Here is a 17074-nt window from a genome sequence, read left to right on the forward strand (position 1 = left end):
TTCCCTGCCCTGTGGAAAGTCCAAGGACCTCCCCCCTCCGTCCATGTCTAGGAAGGTGAACATCCAAACTGGCTAGGCTCCCACCAAGCCGGAACATGAAGTAGGATCAAAACCCCGTGCCATTGACCTTGGCTTCTCATCAGTCCTTATTGTTCGCCATGATCAGAGAGTCCGGTTTTATCCCATGCTTTTTCAGTCACAGTCCAGCTGGCCTTGGTGAGCTCCCAATAGATCAGCTTTCATACATGCATACAATACATAGGAATCTTATCCAATCCCACTCCTTTCGGCTCCCTCCCCAATATATCTCCCTTCAAGTTTCATGTTCTCTGTATATATAAATATAGGTATAGGTATTGGTATCTACTAAACAAGAGCTACTCATTTGCACATGACTGTGGGGTTAATCACTGAGGGTATGGACAACCTGCCAATGACTTCCCTTTGGAAAAAAAAAGTGATTCTCCCTCTCATATCGGCAGTCAGCTGCCAGTAGATCTTTGGCTAGGAGTGTGGCCTTGGGATTCCCTCACACCTCTGTGTTGGAGTTTGTAACTGGCTTGGTCGTGTGCAGGTAACCATAGTTGTTGAGTTCATGTGTTCAACACTTATGTCCTGAGGACAGCATTTTGCAGTACTCATCATCACCCTCTGCCTCTTACATTCTTCTTGCCTTCCCTTTCATGACTGTTCCCTGAGCACTGAAAGTCTCTTATTTGCAGCACTTTGAGCAGGTATGAGTCTTTGCATTAACAACTACCTCCTGAAGCAAAAAGCTCCTCTGCCCAAGGTTGAGAACAGTATGGTTAAAAACCTATGGGTAAAAACAAATATTTAGAAGACGGTTTGACAACATGGCCATTTAGAAAGACAGCACCAAGAGGTTCCTCCCTTGGGCATACTACTTTCTAGGCATGGATTTGGACCATGTTTATAGTACCAAATATGAAATTCTCTTCTGTGAAGTAGATCTCAAATCCAATCAAGACAACAGCTGGTTACCCCATAAACAGTCTTGCCACTATTGTACCATTGTGTACATCTTGCCTAGTTGGTCAGATTTGTAGCATGCAGAGTCCAGGATGTGTAAGACCATTGATGTCATCCCCCCCCCCCCCCCGGCATAGCACCTTTTGGCACTGTGAAAGCGACCTAGCAGGGAGACAAGTTGATTTCTCTGTGTCCTGCAATTAAAGTATTATTTGGTGTCTTCAATAGTAGAGTCTCACTGCCTAGTTAAGGCGGTAAACCAAAAGTAGTGGCAATAGCCTGTATTGTTTGGGGTGTTATACTTAACACTGAGGATTTTTATTTAATAACCCATGTTTTCTAGAGCATGTCTGTTTATATGGGGGTACATTTGTTCAAATTTCTTTGTTGTGATATTCTTTTTTTAAAATTAAGATTCGTTTATGTTTATGAGTTTTATCTGCATATATGCATATGTACCACATGTGTATCTGGTTTCCATGGAGCTCAAAAGAGGGCATCAGATTAATGGAATTGGAATTATGGATGGATTTGAACCATTTCTAGATTCTGGGAACTGAACTTGAGCCCCTGCAAGAGCAGCAAGTGTTTCTACCTCTAAAATCCCTGCTGTAATAGTCTTAGCTCACACTCCAGTGAGATTTTATAATACTTAGTTTTGGTTAATCTGCCCCACCTCTCCTTTCATTCCTTTGAAGTCCTTTTTCTTTTACCTACTTATAATTGCCATAATAGATTCAGATGAATGCGTCTTTATTCTAAGAGTTCTTTTATTAGCTATCATTCCTTTGAATATTGCTTTTATTTTCTCCCTTTGATTTTATTTAGGTAAATAACAGACCTTCTCAATTCCATCTTTATGCCTCTTCCTCTGTCAGTTTTCTACCTTCTTACCTGTGGCCTTGATAAAGGTGATTTTGTTTTCTGGTCTGTTTGTTCCATTTTGCTAGTTGTCTTTTTAGCTTTATCTGTTAACTTACCCATTGAACTTTGTTTTATTTGAAGTTTCAATATTAGTTTAATATTGTGATTTTATTTTAAAAGCTGTTTTTCTTTTGATTTTGTGTTGTATATATGTATTTAAATACATCTGTTTTTAAGTTTCCATTCAATAGTGCTATACTTTGAAATTTGGGGATATATAATTCAGTTTTTATATTTTAACCTCTTTTTAAATTTGTATTGCTTCTAATATAACTTACAATTTGAAATGGGGGATCATTTTCAATAGAACTGTTTCTGAGTTTAGTTCTTGCCTGGGTTGAGAATGTTGTCTCTAGAGAAGTTTCATCAGTATTGCATTTATGTGTTCAATCTGGAAACAACTTTGACTTTTATATTCTTTTAATACTAAGAATTCTACAAGGTAAAAGTCCCTGAGCCTTTTAACAACTGATAATTTTTCTAGACTGACCTTCCAATGGTGGCTCAGTGGCCTTATGTGGATTATTTTAGTTTATTCTTTATGAGGAAGGTATCTTGTGGCATCCTTTCTTTTCTAGGCTACTGAGGCAGACAGACCCAGCATTAGTGTAAGTCTCAAGGCTTTGATTATGTACTAGGAGATATCCCTTACAAATTATTGCACATTTTGTCATACATTTAAAGTGTCTTTACCAGGTGATGGTGCTGCATGCCTTTTATTCCAGCACTTGGGAGGCAGAGGCAGATGTATCCCTTAGTTTGAGGCCAGCCTGGTCTACAGAGCAAGTTCTAAGACAACCTGATCTATACTGAGAAAAACCTGTCTTGTAAAACCAAAATAAATAAATAAAAGTGATGTCACACTTTATATTCAATATACCTAAGTGTGATTTTGGTCAAAGGACTTTCATATTTCTAGAAATGGAAGTCTGTTTACTTACTTGTGGGCTGTGAGCTTCCTGAGGGTATGATCAGGGCCAACTTAATTCGCTTTGCTTCCTCAGCTTCTAGTGCTTATATACACCAGACAGTAAATGTTTGTGGAGGGAATATGCTGTTCGTGAGAGATTTAATTGTAAAAGTGAAAACTAGAATAAACTTAAAAATCTAATAGCAAGGAACCAGTGTATCTGCTTAAAAGTAAGAGATTATCACTCATGTAATACTTTTTTAGCCAGAAAATCATGATCTAGACAGCTGCATCATAAGATTTAAAGATATTAAATATTAAGTATAGGTAAAAATATGATTCAGTTTAACTTTAAAGTATGATAACCTCTAAAATGTGCATAGCAAAATAAAATAAAAAACTACAGAGAGAGAGAGAGAGAGAGAGAGAGAGAGAGAGAGAGAGAGAGAGAGAGAGAAAATGAAATTGTGTGGAAGCCAGAGGTCTGCATTGGGAGCCCATCAGTTTAGAGATCCAGTCTTTCTCTTTCTGAATCTTGAGTTCACTCACTGACTAGATAGGCTGTCTGACCAGTGAGTTCCAGGAATCTGCCTTTCCATACCCTCTCCCAGACCCAGGCCTGGAATTAAAAATACATGCCTCTTGGCCAGCTTTTTCACTGGATACTGGGGATCTGAACTCAAGTGCTCATGTTTGCATGGTGGGCCTCTTTTTTGATCGAGCTATCTTTCTAACTCTACTCCTTATTTTGTAAACTTTCTGTATTGTAGTTTTATAATGACAGTATTAAAAGGGAAAACATATTAGTGTCCTTAAAAGCTTTTAGATTTAGATATACTAAGAGTTGATAAAACATAAAAATCCCAGAATTAGTTTTTATTATTAAAATATTTTCAGACTTTTATATGAAAACACAGAAAAAGATCTTTCTGATACTCAGCGACACCTTGCTAAGAAAAAATATGAGCTACAGCTTACTCAGGAGAAAATTATGTGCTTGGATGAAAAAATTGGTAAGTTTATTTTTCTATCATTGCCTTTTGTTTTTCTTAAGTTTTATAGAAAGATATTTTTTCTTTCATTTAGTTATAAATACATTTAGGAAGAGGCTGTTAGCCTTAAGTGTATGATTATGATTAGTTGAAAATGCATTTTTATTTGACTACAGCATTTTTAAAGTTTAGATTTAGAACTGCAAATAGTTATGACTTGAATTTTATAGTGAAGAGTTGAAGCAGCAGCCCCTTTCTTTATGATAATTACTTGTAATCTAATACTGTTTGTATAACATGGCAACTTACTCAGAGCAGTTGAAAGAAATTGTAATGTATATATATTTCCACTTTGAATAGAAAACATTCATATATTATATTAGTTATATAAGTAAGTGTCTGAGTTTACAAAATACGTTCAGTTTGATAAAAATTCCCATTTACGTTGACATGCTCACATCTTATTCCTCTTAGAAGCAACAGACAAATTTTTGTCAGGATTATGGAAGACTAAAGATAAGGACATTTTTTTAAATTTTTATTTATTTATTAAAGATTTCTGTCTCTGGCACACGCCTTTAATCCCAGCACTCGGGAGGCAGAGGCAGGCGGATCTCTATGAGTTTGAGACCAGCCTGGTCTACAAGAGCTAGTTCCAGGACAGGCTCAAAAACCACAGAGAAACCCTGTCTCGAAAAACCAAAAAAAAAAAAAAAAAAATTTTTGTCTCTTCCCCACTGCCGCCTCCCCTTTCCCTCCCCCAATCAAGTCCCCCTCCCTCGTCAGCCCAAAGAGCAATCAGGGTTCTCTGCCCTGTGGGAAGTGGTTATCCAATACCACAGCCCTGTAAACATACATAACAAGTAATACTATATGGTCTGAGCAGGTTGTATTTAAATATTTATACACATACATGTATGTAACAGCAATTAAAGAAAAAGAAGCCATGAATTTGAAACAGAACAAAGGGCTACATGGGAAAGGTTGAGGGGAAGAAAGGAAAATAGGGATGATGTAATTATAATTTCAAAAATAAGAAAATTACTTAAACCCCCTTCTAATGTTTAGTAATTGTTAGCATGAGCAACTAGGTAGGTAGAATTGCTACTGATTGAGACAAGAAAGATTCAAAGAGAAATCTGAAAGATAATATAATAAGATCCCATATATACACAGTGTTTTAAAATCATGAAGTAACCTGGGGGGTGGTGCAGGGACAGAGAATAAGGAGAGGAGAATTCAAGAGAGAGTAAGAAGAAATAAAAGAAGTGGGGAGAAAACCAAGAAGTTAACCTGGAAGGCAGGAATGAAAGGTGTTTTAAAGCAGAGGGTATGATCTCTTGTCAGATACTTTTGGAAAATGAAATAATATGGGTCTAAAAATTATTAATAAACATTAGCATTGGCAGTCTGGCTAACAGTGACCCAAAATATCTTGGAGTATAAATTGTGGAAAAGGAAGTGAGTCTAGGAACGAATGAGAAGTCAATAAAAGTGGGAAAGAACAGAAAAGTGTCTTGACACTTTTGTATATATGTGTATTATATGTATATACTTAATATACATAAAACATGTGCTTATTAAATATGATATATATATATAATATCACATTTGTACCAAGAGGTAGGTTCAGAATCCCTGAAGCTAGGGCCCAGGAAAGCAATAGAGACCCATTTGTATTGGAAATGCCAGGATTGTAGGATGACCACCCATTGGCCAGTGGCCATTGTGAAGTGAAACCAACCTAGCCTTTGTGACAGACAGGGGAGTGCATGTGCCTATGCATACACACACATGTGCATATGAACATATATATACATGCTTATAAGCATTTATATGTTTTATTTAAATATTTTAATTAGTATAAACTCACACTAGAAAGGTCACAAAATAAAGAGTTGGACTAGACTTTTGAGACATTTGGTATTGGACAAGCAATTGGTGTGCTGTTCCCTGGAGAAGGATATTTTTTCTGAGAATTCCAAATGTTAGAAGTAATTTAATCTTCCACAAGCCTAACAAAAATTGACCTGGTACTTCAAAGAGGAGGAAGATGTGGTCACGTCAATTTACATAGGACATTTTATCCAAGTGATTTTCTTTGTAATCCCAAACAATTAAAAGATAGCAAAAATTTAGCATGGTAGTTTCTATCTGCAATCCCAGCACTTAGGAGGTTGAAGTAGGAGGATCATGAGTTTCAGACCAGTCTGAGCTACATAACAAGTTCCAAGCCTGTCTGGTCTATGCCATGAGACTCTGTCTCAAAAAATCCAAACAAACAATACCGCAGAATACAGTACTTAATAGATTTTTAAAGAAACAGATGTTTGTATTCTTTTCCTTTTGTTGTGCTAAAGTACCCTATCAAAATGAACTTAAGAGAAGAAGGATTTATTTCAGTTTACAGTTCAAAGTACAGTTTATCCTAATAGCAGAAAAGTCAAGACAGCAGGAGTTTAAAGTAGCCAGTCACATTATGTTTGCAACCAGAAGAAAACAACATACATGCGTGCTGCTCAGCTTGCTTTCTCTACTTTTTATATACAGTCCAGGACCTCCTGCCTAGAGGACGTTCCCACCTCCAACTAAGAACTGTCTTCCACATCATTTAGTGTAATCAAGATAATCCCATATAGGCATGCCAAATTCTGTCATTGTGACATCATCATGATAACTAGATAATAAATAGATTGATTGGTTTTCAGTGGAAACATACACAGATATAAAAACAAAAACGTGTGTTGCCTGAGAGGCATTTCTACCTCTGAGAAAGACTATGACATTTTTAAGTACTCTATGATGTGATGGGATGGTATCATCACTTAAGCGCTGCTATGGGATGGCTCTGGACAGGAATAACTGTAGGTGCTGTCTTAGAAGTCTGGGCTAGCAGAGCTCTCCTTGCAGAGCATTAGAAGAGTGGTCTAAAACTCTGGCATATGACATGGTCTCCTAGAAGCTAAGAAAGATCATTGGAGCCAGACTTACTGAAGGTTTATGCCAAGTAATTCTGTGATCCTAAAGCATCTACACTCTAGACCAAAGTTCTCACCCAATGTGGATTAGAACACTGTGGGGTGGAGGGCACAGTGTGCTTGTCAAAAATACAAGTTGCTGTGCCCACTATCAGAATTTTTGATTCAATAAGACCATAGAAAGCCTAAAAATAGGTGTTTCCTAGGTGGTTCTGACAGTTAGGTGAAAAACCACAGTTTAAAAAACGCTGTTTCATACGAATTCATTATTCATGCCTTCAATGCCTGTCAGAGTGCTCACAAAAAGGATACTTTAGATGATTATCCTCCTTAGGAATTTTAGAAAAATGAGAATCAAATTATTAGGAAACAACTCTAAAGCTGATTTAATTGAATATTTGATTAAAATTTGTTGTCAACTTTACATTCAACAGTCATTTTAGGCTAGATGGGAAGTTAATGGAGAAAATCCATAGGTTGTTTTGATATTCCACCTGTCTCATTTGTTCCCTTCCTGTGCTCTCTACCACCACATAGATCAGTCTAATCAGATGCTGGCATAGAGCTTTCCTTTGTTATCATTCCAGTTGTGCTTTTACATTTATGGGCATTTAGAACTTTGTTATTCACTATGGTTTATAGTCACAAACAAAAGCATCTTATTTGGGTTATGATATTTTTAAGTGATTGAAAAACATAAAACAACTAGTTAGAAAATATTTAAATCTGATAAACTGGAAAAAGATTTTATCTTGATTTAAACAACACCTTTATGATTATTTAGATAATTTTACGAGGCAAAGTATTGCACAGCGAGAAGAAATCGGCATTCTTGGTGCAACCCTCAATGATCTGGCTAAAGAAAAGGAATGCCTGCAAGCATGTTTGGATAAAAAGTCTGAAAATATTGCATCCCTTGGAGAGAGTTTGGCAATGAAAGTATGTTCTGAGAACTGGTAGACAAGATATGCTTAAATGAAATGTTTAAATATTAAACTGTGGGTTATCGACTCTGAAGAAGAGAGTAGGATTTGCTCAGATTTTCCTAGAAAGTCAAAACTTTAAAATATGATGTTGAAATGTCTTAACCCAGTTTTAGGAAGTATGCATGCAAATATTCTAGCTAATCTTTAAAACTTACTTTTCTATCATGAATTAATGATTCATCTAAATCGAAATAGAGTAGTAAGAATGATGTTTTTCTTTCAAACATTCTATCACCTTGGAGAGCCATATGTACATTCCATTAAAACTGCCTTTGGGGTTATAAGTTAGGAACACACTGTTTTTTTTTTGTTTTTTTTTTTTTTTTGAGACAGGTCTCACTATGTAACCCTGGCTGGTCTGGAACTCAGTAAGTAGATCAAGCTGGCCTTAAACTCCCAGAGATCTGTTTGCCTCTGTCTCCCAAGTGCTGGGGTTAAAGGTGTGTGCCACCAAGCCCAGCTTGTTTAAGGTATTTTGAGGGGCACATGTTTTATGCCATTGTCAGTCTTTAAGAGTAAGTAGTCTGTGTGCTGCCTGTTGATAAAGTTGGGTGATAATTCTACCCATGTGGTTTTTTTCTCATTAAATAACAACAGAAGATTTCACAAGGAAGACAGAAAGATAAAAAAAAAATCCCCTTTTAGCTGATAAGCTGATTGTGAAGGCAAGTCTAGTCTGTTTTTTTTTTTTTAAATAAAAAAAAAACGTTTTAAGCAAAGATTGTATCATTGGAGTAAGGTTTTTTTTTTCCTATTCTAAGGGAACTAATTCATTAATATATCCATCTGTCCATCCAGTCTTTCAACAAGTATTTATTGACATGTACTAGGCGGTATAGTAAAAACTGAGGGTGAATGTGGAGTTAGAGAGGAAGATCCTACTATGAGTACAGGTAAGGACATAAGCACCATAGGGACATAGGCATCCTGTGTTATTGGAGTTTGGCAGAAGCACATCTGATTCAGCCCGGGGGTTGGGCCAGGGGAGGAGGAAGGTCTAGGAAGCCTTACAGGGAGTGACGTGCCTTAAGTTTTCCTGAAATATGACTAGAAATAAGCCAGAGAAGGACTTAGGGGAAGAGGACAGTGGGAGCGTGATAGATGGGCAGAGTAACTAACACTCAAGTCCACAGACTCTCATGGGAGAATTTCAGGACCGTTCCAGAGATTTTGTAGCTAGAGACTAGGTTACAAGGAGCTACGTATGGCTAGAGAAACACCCAGTCACAAAGATATGTGTGATGTTGGCTGTGGACTCTGGTTATCGCCATAATAAATGTGAGTGAGAGGTTACAACTGGATCTTTATTTTATAATGAACATTCTGGCAATCATAAATCTGCATGACAGATGGACTGTAGGGAACTGAGACTAGAGACAGACTGGTAAAAAGGTAAATGGTGAGACCTGCCTGGAGATGCTACAGTGCCGTGAGGGAAATGCATTATTCAGGAAATGAGACCGAGAGCTTGTGCCCATCAGTAGTCCTGTGCACAAGGAGAAACACAAGAATAGAGCATGTTGGGCAGAGTGACTCTTCACTGCTGAGCTGGAGCTGTCCTGTGGACATGTAAATGTAGGCTTGGAGAGAAAATTGAAGTTAGATTTCGATTCACGAGTACAATTGAAGGCATGGAAGGAAATTGTGTATACATGCATGTGTACATATGTGTGTGTTTACTGAAAAAGGATCTTATGATTTTTAGGCACAATTTTAATTATCCTTATTCTTATATTTGAAACAATAAGCATGATTTCCTTTTAAAGCACATTTAGGCATAATTTTTGCCTCTTTTAGAATCTCATTTTTTGTGCCATATACACTACTTCAAATTCCTCTCATTCTGTGAACTGCATTATGGTTCCTTTACAAGGACAACTAAGATGCACACTCATTTCAAAATGAAGAAATTTAAGGTTTTATGAAACATCCATCCTTTGAAGGAAAATAATTTGTAAGGCAGCCTTAGAGAGCTAAAAGTGATTGTCAAGTATGGTGATACCTTCCTATAAACCTCGAGAGGTAGAGGCTGGAAGAGCTCTGAAAGCTCAAGGACAGCCTGGTCTACACAGCAAGTTCCAGGGTAGTCAGAGCTACATAGACTGTTCTCTGTAGTGACAGTTCAGAACTGAAATAACAAATGTCTGTAAGAGAAAGCAAGGCATTCCGTAGTTTAGGATGCAGATACAGAAATAGGCTCATCTGGAGAACTCCACCTTAGAATGAATAAGGCGATTTTTTTTTTCCTGGTAATCTTAGCTCTTCTTTTTAAGTTTTGATTTTGTTTGTGTATATATTTGTATTAGTGTGTGAATATGTGCAAGTATGTATGGATGTCTGAGGAGGACAGAACAGTATGTTGGATTCCCTAGGACTGGAGTTAGACACAGTTAGTTGTGAGCCACCTGAAGTAGGTTCTAGGACCAAACTCTGCTCCTCTGGAAGTAGCAAGTGTTCCTAACTGTTGAGCCGTATTACCAGTCTCTGGTAATTCTAGGTTTTTGTTTGTTTGTTTTTGATTTTCCAAGACAGAATTGTTCTGTTTAACAGTCCTGGCTTTCCTGGAACTCACTCTGTAGACCAGGCTGGCTTCAAACTCACAGAGATCCGCTTGCCTCTGTCTCCCAAGTGCTAGAATGAAAGGTGTGCGCCACCACTGCCCAGTGGTAATCCTAGTTTTAAGAAATGTTTTGATATTTGATATCAATTAATCTTAGAAAATAGAGTATCAAGCGCATAGATTTTTGAGTAAGAAAAGTCAGACTTGGAAAGTTTTAGTTTTTTTCTGTAAGTATGTTTTAACAGTTCACGTGAGTGTATTTCCCTCTCTGGAAGAACATGCTCAGGTTGTTGAAGGAATATTAACTTTTCTTTCTTTTTTAGGAATATTAACCTTTCTAGTTGTCAGGTTAGAGGAATGGTAGTATCAGGGCTCTACCAAAAGAAAAATTGTCTGAGAGGATATATTACTGAGTTCTAGTCAATAATTTTTGCCCTGGATATTTTATAATGTTCCTATAGAATCTCACCTTTTAAAAATCCATTTGATGAAGAAAAGGATAAACCTGTTTAGAGTTATAAAGTATAGTCCATGCTTAATCAAGTAATGACTATCAAAGCACAAGATGTTCAGTGGAGTTTTCAAAATTTATTTTAAAATCTAAAACATAGCTTACTTAAAGCCTGTATAAACTGCCCTTTTTACTTTTTAAAAATCAAAATTGTGTGTGTGTGATGTATATTTGCATACATGTTCATATATGTGTGCACCTTAAGTTTTGAGTCTCTCACTGAACCTAAAATAACTAATTTGGCTAGAATGGCTGACTGTCAAGCCGTAGGGATACCCTTGCCTCCACACCTCAGTGCTGGGATCACAGGTGTTTGTACAACAAGCACTGTACAGAGTAAGCATCTTCCCAGATACCCAAATGCCCAAATGTTCCCTTTCTTGTTTTTGTTTTTCGAGACAGGGTTTCTCTGTGGCTTTGGGCCCTGTCCTTGTAGACAAGGCTGGCCTCAAACTCACCAAATGTTCCATTTTAAGTAGTGTGTGTGTGTGTGTGTGTGTGTGTGTGCGCGCGCGTGCGCGTGCACGCCTGCGCATGTGTTTTCTTCCATAAGTTTGTTCTTTGGGGGATGAACTGTTTTTGTTAATGGATGTTTTAATCGTATTTTGGCCAAATATATTTGGTCATATTGTCACATATAGACCCTTCCCCATTCTATTAAAGGTCAGAAGCTAAAAATACTCTAGTGGGACACACAAATAAAAGAAGATAATGCATGCTCACTTTGAGTTAGGTGTGCTAGTAACATGAAATGCAGTATATCCAAATCTATTTCCATCTTCAATGATTCTACAATTTTAATTTTTCACAACAGCTCTGAAATACTGGGACAGGTGTTTGAAATTAATACTGCTAATATAAATAATATACTCAGTTATTTTTTCTAAGAAATATACTTAGTTGTCTACAGTTCTGTATGTAGGATTGAGGCTAGGGAAGAACACACTAACTGGTTATCCAATGCCAAATATGAGCCTTGAAAACATACATGCACATAACATTAGACTTAGCAGTTAGTATTTATATGTTTAGGAATATATGTGTGCATGCATACATATACATGTATGTGGCAACAAATAATTAGAGTCCATGAATTTGAAAGAGAGCCATGGAAGAGTTTGGAGGGAGGAAAGGGAAGGAAAAATGACACTATTATTTCTCAAAAATAAAATAATTATAAAAGAAACAAATTTAGTTACATATTATTCACTTTCCCAAGTTTTATGACATGAGAAACATATGGAAGTAAATTAGTACTGTCTAGTGTGTAATATTGTATTGCCAAACAGTGGTGATTATGGGAGTCTTATATAGCTGGATGATTACATAATTTTTTTTTTTTTGGTTTTTCGAGACAGTGTTTCTCTGTGGTTTTGGAGCCTGTCCTGGAACTAGCTCTTGTAGACCAGGCTGGTCTCAAACTCACAGAGATCCGCCTGCCTCTGCCTCCCAAGTGCTGGGATTAAAGGCGTGCGCCACCACCGCCTAGCGACATAAATTTTTTAACACAGTGTTAGTTACATGATCTCATATCAATACACCAGAATATCCTTTCCTTTAATGAATTTACTTTAACCAGCACAAATGTGCACACTGATTATAAGCTTTAAAGTGTAGAGAAGAATATGGCATAAATTTTTAATACCAAATGAAAATCACGGGAGGGGGACAATTTCTTTTTATTAATTAAGTGTTGGTAGAAATGATTTTTAAATAAGTTTAACTTAATATTTGTATTAATTTCAAGGAAAAGACCATTTCAGGCATGAAGAATATCATTGCTGAGATGGAACAGGCATCAAGGTAAATCATTAAAAATACTCGAGCATATACTGGAAGCAAATACTATCTATGTCTGAAAATCAAGGGACTTATCTGATATATCAGTACCTCTGAGTTTAGTAGGGTCTTAGGATGGTGTGGGGAGTAAAGGAGAGGATTATGTTCACCAAGAGAAATAAAGGGAAAGGCTTCTGACACAGGAATAATGTAAAGAACCACAGTCTGTGTTCAAAAGCTTCTTGAACTACCAGTAGGTGAGGGTTGTTGGGACCTCAACTATAAGAGAAGTGAAGGAGGGATTAGAGAAATGGTTCAGCTGTTACAGGCACATTCTGCTCTTGTAGAGGACCCAAGTTCAGTTCTCAGCACCCGTATGGTGGTCCATACTCTTCTCACCTGCAGCAGGCATGCATGTGGTACATGTACACACATACAGGCAAAACATTCATACCCCGGAAATGAAATCAATCTTGGGGGAAAAGGAGTAAAGGAAGAGAAACCAAACATGTGAGAAGGCCTACAATACACAGGTGAGTCTTGATTTTCATCCTTTGGGAAGTAAAGACTATTAAAATGCTTTAATTTTTAAGGTAGTTTTCACTGAATTATCCAGAATGAAGAGGTAGTAAATTTTTAGACGCGGTAAGGGGGAACAGAAGGAATGAGGTCTTTATAATGAGGGACTTGAGGGAAATGTCAGGTTTCCAGGTCTCCTTGCATATGACAGGAGGAGTGTTCAGGGAAGATGATTTTAGCTCTGAATTTAAAGAGCCCATGAGACCTTGTAGACGTGTCTGGGAAGGATGAGTCTGAGATGCTAACAAGGGGCTAATCCTGGAGACAGTGATCCTGCAGTTTATATGGTGCTGGGAGCCATATTAGGCAGGGTTCTCTAGATGAACAGAACCAAACAGAGGCTGGGTCTTCCATCAGTGGCTATCTGCTTGCTACAGGAGCAGGGAACTCAGTAACTGCTCAGGCTGTAGCAGCCTGAACCAGCGTTGGCCTAGAGCTCCTGGGAGAACTGCTGGTGTTCATTCTACATTCAGTGTCCAAAGAAGTTGAAGTCTATGACAGCAGCAGCAGCTGTGGCTGCCCACATACAGGAAAAGGGGTGGGGGCGGGAATGGGGGCCAGACAACACTTTTTTCCTGGAAGAGCTGTTTAGAGGGTGCTGCCCACTTTGAGGAAGGCTCTCCTTCAGTCAGTTAAGCTTCTCTGGAAAAACTATCACAGGCGTGCCCAGAATATGTTTCCTAGGGTGTTTAAGTGTTATCAAGTTGATAAGACCAGCTGTCACAACTCCGCTCTTTACCAACTTGACACACAATCACATCTAATATCTTTCTTAAATTTTAGATGAAGACTGCAACAAGGCCATAAGTCCAGGTGCTAGGATATAACTATCCCATGTCTAACGGAAAATGCACTAATTCTTTTTCCAGAAAAATGGCAGAGTCCCTTAAGAAATGCTTACTTTTTAAGTAACTCATAACTTAAGTTTGATAGTATAGATATAATGACACTTAAGTTCTGAAAGCAACTCAATGTTGTATTACATGCTAAAGCTATAAGACAGGAAAGAAAAACAGATATGCTTAATATATATGTATACACATACACACAACAACAACAAAATACCCAGGAAATATGTATAATTACAGTTCTGATTTCTGTATCTAGTACTATGACAGAAGCTAATAACTGATAAAGTACTATTCATTCTGCATTTCCTCCACCTTAAAAAAAAACCTCAGCAAATCTGGGGCTTTTTATTTTGGGGGCATGACCCAAACTTTCACTCCTGAAGGACCTGCGGTTTTGGCCATCCTACGTAGGTTGAGTTGCAGCTTCCCATTGGCTGTAGTCACAGGGCATTCTAACACTAAGAGATGCCATAAAAGACTTGGTTTCAGACATGCTGTTACTGTGCTTTATTGTGGGCTGCTAGTAAGTTCTCCCTGGAAGTCTGAACCAACCACTCCTAATCCTTTAACTCATTTGACTCAGGAGCCCAAAGTGGCCGGGGGTTGCCTTAGCTTCTAGATCAGTGGAATGGTTCATGTACCTCCTGGTTGAAACACTCTCCCCTCTCTGGACCCACAGCTCATTAGGCCAGCAGAACATAAGGTTGTGGGAATAGGAAGCAGACATTTTTCAGTGGATCAGTAGGGATGATGGTGAGTGGTGCCACTCTCGTTTCCATTTCTTAATTCTCGGACCATGAATCCTGACTCAAGGGAGATAGTACCATATATTGGACACTGATTTAGAACATATACACCCCTAGCCCTCTGGGCTGTTGCCACATAGTTGGTGCTAGCTCTGTCAAGCCAGCTGCTTCAGGATGGTTGGGAACAAGGTAAGACCAGTGGATTCCATGAGCATAAGCCAACTGTTGAATTTCTTTGGCTGTCAAATAAATTCCCTGGTCCAAAGTATTGTTGTGTGGAATATGACAAAAGAGGATAGGGCATTTTGTAAGCATTATATGCAGGAAAAGTAAATCTATAAGCAGAACAAATATGTTTCAATAACAAAATGCTGTTTTTTTCCCTAATGTAAGTAATCCAACATAGTAAGAGCCAACTTTGGTTAGCACCAGTCCCTTTAAGGAAATTCATGTTTACAGTTCTGTTTCTTTACAATCATTCCTGATATCAAAACCTTTATTAGGCAGGATTTGCTAGAGCAGTGGTTCTCAACCTTTGGGCCATGACCCACACATATAGCATATCATATATTTACATTATAATTCATAACAGTAGCAAAATCATAGTTATGAAATAGCAATGAAATAATTGTATGGTTGGGGGTCCCACAACTTGAGGAACTGTATTAAAGGGTTAACAACATTAGGAAAGTTGAGAACCACTAGTCTAGTAGAGGAGTGTAACCAATAGAATGTATATATGTATACTAAAGGGAAATTGCCTCACGTGCTAGGATCTGAGTATTCCAGAAGTGGCAGTCTGTGTACCAGAAGGGCATGGAAGTTGGCACCTACCCACCCCAAGACACTGGATGCATCACCAGATTGGTGCTGGAGGCCTGGAACTCCCTGCAGAGCCACTAATGTTGAGATTGTATTGGAGGAGGCAGTGAAACAAGTGTGATGGCAGTAGAGGAGGGAGGGAGGCAGCAGGCATGAGTGCACGCTCAGAAGGGCAGGTAGTGTGTGCACTGACTTTCCTTCTCTGACACTGCTGTCCTTTGGAAAGCCTACTGGAAGATACTGTCCTCTTTGAGAATGGGTCTCACCCAATCACTTAACCCTCTCTGGAGCCACTCTCACAGACACAGGAGGGCGTGTCTCGTATATTTTAAATCCTTGTTGAGTTGAAAATTAAGAATCGTTCAGGAGTCGTGGACATGACAAGGGTTTCTCTGAAAAGAAGGGCTAAAAAGAGAAGGATGAGGTATTCGCTCTAAAAACAACTCTTCAGAGCACAGAGGAGAGGACTCTGCAGGAGGAGAGTCAGTCATAATAGCTAGAAGTGTGAAGAAGGCCTTCCTGTTAAGTGTTGAAGGTTTTGAGATGCAGGTACATGTGCTCTTTGTAGTGGTTCCTTTAAATGTATACATTTTCAAACCTTCGGTTCTCATTCTAACTGTCCATCTTCTGTCTTGTGAGAATATGTTATTCTATTTCAGTAAAATATCTCTTCTTATGTACTATTTGATTTGTGGAATAGACAGTCTACTGAAGCCCTAATTATGTGTGAACAAGATATTTCCAGAATGCGCCGGCAATTGGATGAAACAAATGACGAACTGGGTCAGATTGCCAGGGAAAGAGATATCTTGGCTCATGAAAATGACAACCTTCAAGAACAGTTTAGCAAAGCCAAACAAGAAAACCAGGTATACTTGCTCCCAGACTCTGAGAGAAGAAAAAAATGTATTTCTTCTGAGGCACAGCCCTCATTTCATCCTGTAGAAAAGCAGACTCTGCAACTAGCAATTCTTGTTTTTTACTTTTATAACAGATTATGTCATATAATTTCTAGATGAAATTCTCAGACATAAAGTATTAGCTATTAAAGAGAAAGGAATGGGAATATTATGGATTTGTTTTAAACCTTAGAAAAACTGCCATACCAAAGGGTAAGTATTTGAATTAAACAAAACAAACGAGGATTAAAAGCTATGAGAAGTATTAAAATGGGCATATTTATAGTGGACTACAAACTTGTATTTAAATATTCTATGTAGACTATGATACAGTTTTGGGATCTTTTTAGCACTATGATACTTTTTTAGGGAAATTCTACTTTTGACTTTAAGAAATACTTTTGACTTTGTAAGGCAATATGTTTTAGCCTGACAGTCTTCATTTACAATACTATTATTTCAAATTGAACTTTTTTAAATGTTTTAAAAAACATTTTTTTTGTAATATAATTTTTTTTATTGAAAAAAAAATTTCCGCCTCCTCCCC

At 37.8% G+C, this 17074-nt stretch overlaps 1 protein-coding gene across 5 annotated transcripts in view; it reads left to right on the plus strand.

The window, feature by feature from the left end:
* Positions 1 to 17074, plus strand: part of Tsga10 (testis specific 10) — a 91306-nt gene that overhangs the window by 40618 nt on the left and 33614 nt on the right. For 4 of the 5 annotated variants that reach the window (XM_050134690.1, XM_050134687.1, XM_050134688.1 and 1 more), the window contains 4 exons: positions 3722 to 3837; positions 7579 to 7733; positions 12599 to 12654; positions 16329 to 16497. In XM_050134690.1, the coding sequence (XP_049990647.1) occupies positions 3722 to 3837; positions 7579 to 7733; positions 12599 to 12654; positions 16329 to 16497 (496 nt within the window). The remainder of the gene's footprint in view (positions 1 to 3721; positions 3838 to 7578; positions 7734 to 12598; positions 12655 to 16328; positions 16498 to 17074) is intronic. The other variant, XM_050134689.1, reaches the window with a different exon arrangement.

This window comes from Alexandromys fortis, unplaced genomic scaffold, assembly GCF_014885135.2.
Source record: "Alexandromys fortis isolate MF-2015 unplaced genomic scaffold, M_Fortis_MF-2015_v1.1 scaffold_20, whole genome shotgun sequence".
NCBI classification, from domain to species: Eukaryota; Metazoa; Chordata; class Mammalia; order Rodentia; family Cricetidae; genus Alexandromys; species Alexandromys fortis.